Raw genomic sequence first — 4,764 nt, forward strand, 5'->3', positions numbered from 1 at the left:
TGCAATTCGATTAACTTAGTGTATTTCTCAATTCATTTCCTTAGCTAAGCTATTCCCTCATACCATCACTCTCCAAAATAAAAGGGCACACAAAAGGAGAACAAAAGGTGTCCATGCATCCAAAAAGAAAGAAAAGGAACAATTCAAAGTCTGAATGCACAAGTACTTTTTGTTGCATCCATCCATTTATATGTATATGATACATATAGCATATGCATGGTTGCTGTTGAATGGTGATAGATTTATACAGGTCCATCCATCCACTCACACTGAGGCATCAGATTCTGCTTAAACACCAAGCAGCCCAGTACAGTAGAGTATATCTCAGTGATCCATGAGGAAAACGACCCCAAAAATAAAGGGCTAGCTATGCAATATTATTGCAATGCAGCTACTCCACTTAGTATGTAAGTACATATCACTCGATCTAGTGCAAGATCCAACAATCTTTGCAACTTGAATTGCATCAATCCATCCTCAAAATTACCTCCCCTATCTCTCTATAACAACTTAGTTGCACCACTAGTTCTAATCATCTTCTTGATTAGTAGTAGCAGTGCTATTATAATTGTAGTTACTACTATTTTTTGCCTAATAACTTAACTGGATCAGTGATGACGATCGCTTGATTCACTCTTAGTTATACTACTAATTACTCATGGTTAATAGATCATTTGAGTTGCACTTGCACGGCTCACTTGGCCTCAGCTGGTTTGGGTTTCTGGCCGGAGTAGTCTTTGGCGGTCCGGCTGCCGGGCGGCGGGCCGGACTCGGCGAGCATCTGCACGACGTCGGCCATGGTGGGGCGGAGGCCGGGGATGCTGCAGGTGCACCGGACGGCCACGCGCAGCGCCTGCACCATCTCGTCCTTGAAGGGGCTCCACGCGAGCCGCTTGTCCAGCGCCTCCGCCTCCGCCGCGGCGGCCACCTTGCCGGTTACCCACTGCACGATGTCCATCGTCTCCCCGAACTCCGGCTCGATCGGCTTCTTCCCCGTGGCCAGCTCCATGAGCACCACCCCGAAGCTGTACACGTCGCACTTGGTTGTGGCCTTGGACGAGTAGGCGTACTCCGGGGCCAGGTACCCGTACGTGCCGGCGATGGTGGTGGTCGACGAGGTGTCGCCGCCGCCTGCACCGCCGCAGCGGGTGGCCTGGAGCACCTTGGCGATGCCGAAGTCGGCCACCTTGGGCTCGAAGTCGGCGTCGAGCAGGATGTTGGACGACTTGACGTCGCGGTGCACGATGGCGAACAGGAGGTCGTGGTGGAGGTAGGCCAGGCCCTGGGCCACGCCGATGGCCACGCGGCGGCGCGTGGGCCAGTCGAGGAACCCGAAGCCGCCCCACCCGCCGCCGGCGCCGCCGTGCAGCGCGTCCCACAGGTTGCCGTTGGGCATGTACTCGTACACCAGCAGGTTGCAGTCGGCGCCCGAGTAGCAGCAGTAGAGCTTCACGATGTTCTTGTGCCGGATGCTGCCCAGCGTCTCCACCTCCGTCCGCAGCTCGCGGCTGTCGTCCTCCTCGCCGCCGCCGCCGTAGCCACGGCCATGCCCATGCCCATGGCCGCGATGCTGATGCTGCTTCTGCCGCTGCTGCTTGGACTTGGAGGAGGACACCCACAGCTTCTTCACCGCCACCAGCTCGCCGCTGCTCAGCTCGATCTTGTACACCGTGCCGGAGCCGCCGTGCCCGACGATGTTCTTGTCGATCAGCGCCTCCACGATCTCGTGCTGGTCGAAGTTTAGCTTGTGGAAGCTCGTCACGTCGTACGACGACAACCCGCCGCCCCTCGACCCCGGCGACGACGTCCCGTCCTGCTCGCCGTCCTTCAACCCCCGCCGCCGCGTCACCCACCGGCGCGCCAGCTCCAGCATTGCCACCGCGCACACCACGCAGCACACCGCGACGATCCACGCGCTCCCGGCGAACCCCCGCTTCTCTCCGCCCTTCTGGCACAGCGGCAGCGCCGTGTCGCTCAGGTTGAGCCGGAACGCCACGCACAGCCCCGGGTTGCCGGCCACGCTCTCCAGCAGCCCTTCCTTGATCATCGCCGGAGGCACCGGCCCCGACAGGTTGTTGCCGGCGAAGTCCAGCGAGTTGGGCAGCAGCGCGCACAGCGCCTCCGGTATCCGCCCTGACAGCGCGTTCTCCGACAGGTTCAGCACGTTGAGGCTCCTCAGGTCGGCGAGCGTCTCCGGGATGGGGCCGTTCAGGCGGTTGCCCTGCAGGGACAGCTGGTTCAGCCGGACAAGCCGCCCCATCGCCGCCGGGATCGGGCCGGCGATGAGGTTGTTGCTCAGGTCGATCTTCACGAGGCCCCAGACGTCGGCGATCTCCGGCGGGAGCATGCCGGACAGCCGGTTGGCGGACGCGAACAGCGAGGTGAGGTTCTTGGCGCCGGCGATGGACGGGGGCACCGAGCCGGTGAAATGGTTGTAGGAGAGGTCCACGATGGAGGCATGCGGCAGCGCGAAGATTCCCGGCGGCACGTCGCCCTCCAGGTGGTTGCTGCTGACGCGGAACCGGAGGAGCGGCAGGCAGTCGGCGTAGGCCGCCGGGATGGTGCCGGTGAGCAGGTTGCTGAGGACAAGGATGTACTGGAGCTTACCGTTGGCGCAGGCGTGCGGCGGCAGCGGGCCCGTCAGCTGGTTCTCGGAGACCTCCAGCACGTTGAAGTCGGAGTAGCGGCCGAGGTCGGCGGGGAGCTCGCCGGTGAGCTGGTTCTTGTACACGGACAGGATCTCGAGCTGCGTGGAGTTGCCCAGCACGGCCGGGATGGGCCCGGTGAGGAAGTTTGTGTAGAGCTGCAGCACGCGGAGGCGCGGCAGCGCGCAGAGCGAGTCCGGGATGGCGCCGCCGAGGCGGTTCTCGGAGAAGTCGACGTCGGCGAGACGCGTGAGGTTGCCGAGCTCGTCGGGGATGGCGCCCTCCAGGTCGTTGTAGTAGAGCTCGAGGAACTCGAGGTTGGCGAGGCGGCCGAGCGACGCCGGGATGCGGCCGGTGAGGGAGTTGCCGCTGAGCTCGAGGTCGGTGAGCGACGTCATGTTGCCGAGCCACGCCGGCACGCCGCCGCGCATGGACGTGGTGGACACGATGAGCACGCGGAGGCGCCGCAGCCGCGTGAGCGCCTCCGGCGGGCGCCAGACGTCGAACCCGGGGTTCTCGTTGAAGTTGATCACCTCCAGCGAGGCCATGCCGGCGAGGGACGCGGCCGGGAACGCGCCGGAGAAGAGGTTGTCGGAGAGGTCGAGCACCCGCAGCGCCCGCATCGGGGACAGGTCCGGCAGCGCGCCCGACACGGCGGCGAAGCTGAGGTTGAGCGTCTCGAGGGAGGAGCAGTTGAGGAGGCCCGGCGGGAAGCCGCCGCGGATCTCGTTGTAGGCGAGCAGGAGGTCCCGGAGCGCCGGCAGCGCCGCGCAGATGCCGGGCGGGAGCCTGCCGGTGAGCCGCCACGAGGTGAGGTCGATGCCCGTGACGTTGCCATCTGTCCCATCACAAACCACGCCCTGGAACCGGCAGTAGTCGACCGGCGTGGCCGACGAGAAGTCCCAGCGCGCCATGGCCGGGCCGGCGAGCTCCTGCTTGAGCCGGGACAGGTACGCGGCCTGGGCGTCCAATGCCGCCGCGCCATCGCCGGCCGCCGACAGGAGAGCGACGAGGACGAGCAGCAAGGCCGTCGAGCACAGCGTGGCCACCATGGCGCCTGTATCCAGCACGTACGCACCTAGCTTGCTGCTGGTGGTTCTTGTTGCTGTCGGAGCAAGAAATTGGTTGAGAAATGGAGGGAGAGCGTGTATATAATTAAGTGGAGCGAGAATCTGCCAAAGAAATTGGTGATGTGGATGATGATATAAAGAGATGCTTCTTCTTCTTTTCTCGGTGCAATGGAATGCAGCTGTGTCAGTCAAACAGAAGAGGACCTGGACTGTGACATCTGTTCATCAAGTGGTGGTGCAAGGGAGAAGTCCACTTTGCCCCATTCAACTTGCCCCCCAACTTTGATGTATTACCCTGTGTTCCTCCACTTTAGCCCTATGTAAATTGTCTTTTTTAAAAAAAATTAAAAATGGATGAGTCGATTTTTCTGACCGTTGATTCTTTTGTCAAGATTCCTGTATCTTTTTCACCCTGTGTTTCATGGCTTCTTGGGCTGAGTTTTGATTTCAGAATGACTCATCTAAGTAGTTCATCACATAATAAGGGGCTTCAAGATGTGTACAAAACATTTTTTTAATTGTTTTTTGCTGACGTTATGTGATGTCTTGCTTAGATGTGACATAACTATATCACATCTAGATGAGTTCTAGCCACACCCTTTTGATTTGCCCCCTTTTGGGCTCAACCAACTTTTTATCGGCAATTGTACATGGCGAACGTTCATTGTAACGGGTGGCAAGCGGACCATCTTTGCCTACAGTTTTAGTTGTAAGACGAGATTAAATGACGACAGTTTTTAAACAAAAACTGCCTTCTCAGGGAGAAACTGCCATGTCTTCTAAAGAAAATAACACCTCCCCACACTTCATCACAACTAAAAATGCCATCGAGTTGTTCGCATGTGCCATCTCCCCAGGCGAACGTTCACCGGTTAGGAGGGTCCTTTTTTATTGGGCTTGAAGCCTGTTACCGGTTGCCTATTTTCCTCTTTCTATTCTTATGCATTTTTGCTGCTTCTTTTTCTTTTTCTGTAGTTGTTTTTTCGGTATTTTTGGGAGGTTGGGTGTGGTAAATGTATACAACCAAGTACTATAAAATACGTGTGTAA

At 58.4% G+C, this 4,764-nt stretch overlaps 1 protein-coding gene across 1 annotated transcript; it reads right to left on the reverse strand.

Annotated features, from left to right (window-relative positions):
* Nucleotides 1–328: 328 nt before the first annotated feature.
* On the reverse strand, nt 329–3,772 carry LOC119307044 (receptor protein-tyrosine kinase CEPR1-like). Its single transcript, XM_037583128.1, has one exon. It carries the CDS (start codon nt 3,695–3,697, stop codon nt 695–697), a length of 3,003 nt encoding a protein of 1,000 aa, XP_037439025.1. The 5' UTR covers nt 3,698–3,772; the 3' UTR covers nt 329–694.
* Nucleotides 3,773–4,764: the final 992 nt, after the last annotated feature.

The sequence above is a fragment of the Triticum dicoccoides genome, chromosome 5B, assembly GCF_002162155.2.
Source record: "Triticum dicoccoides isolate Atlit2015 ecotype Zavitan chromosome 5B, WEW_v2.0, whole genome shotgun sequence".
NCBI classification, from domain to species: Eukaryota; Viridiplantae; Streptophyta; class Magnoliopsida; order Poales; family Poaceae; genus Triticum; species Triticum dicoccoides.

Bases quoted from the DNA above. Each gene is read 5' to 3' on its own strand.
- LOC119307044 (XM_037583128.1), bottom strand. From the start codon at position 3,697: ATGGTGGCCACGCTGTGCTCGACGGCCTTGCTGCTCGTCCTCGTCGCT.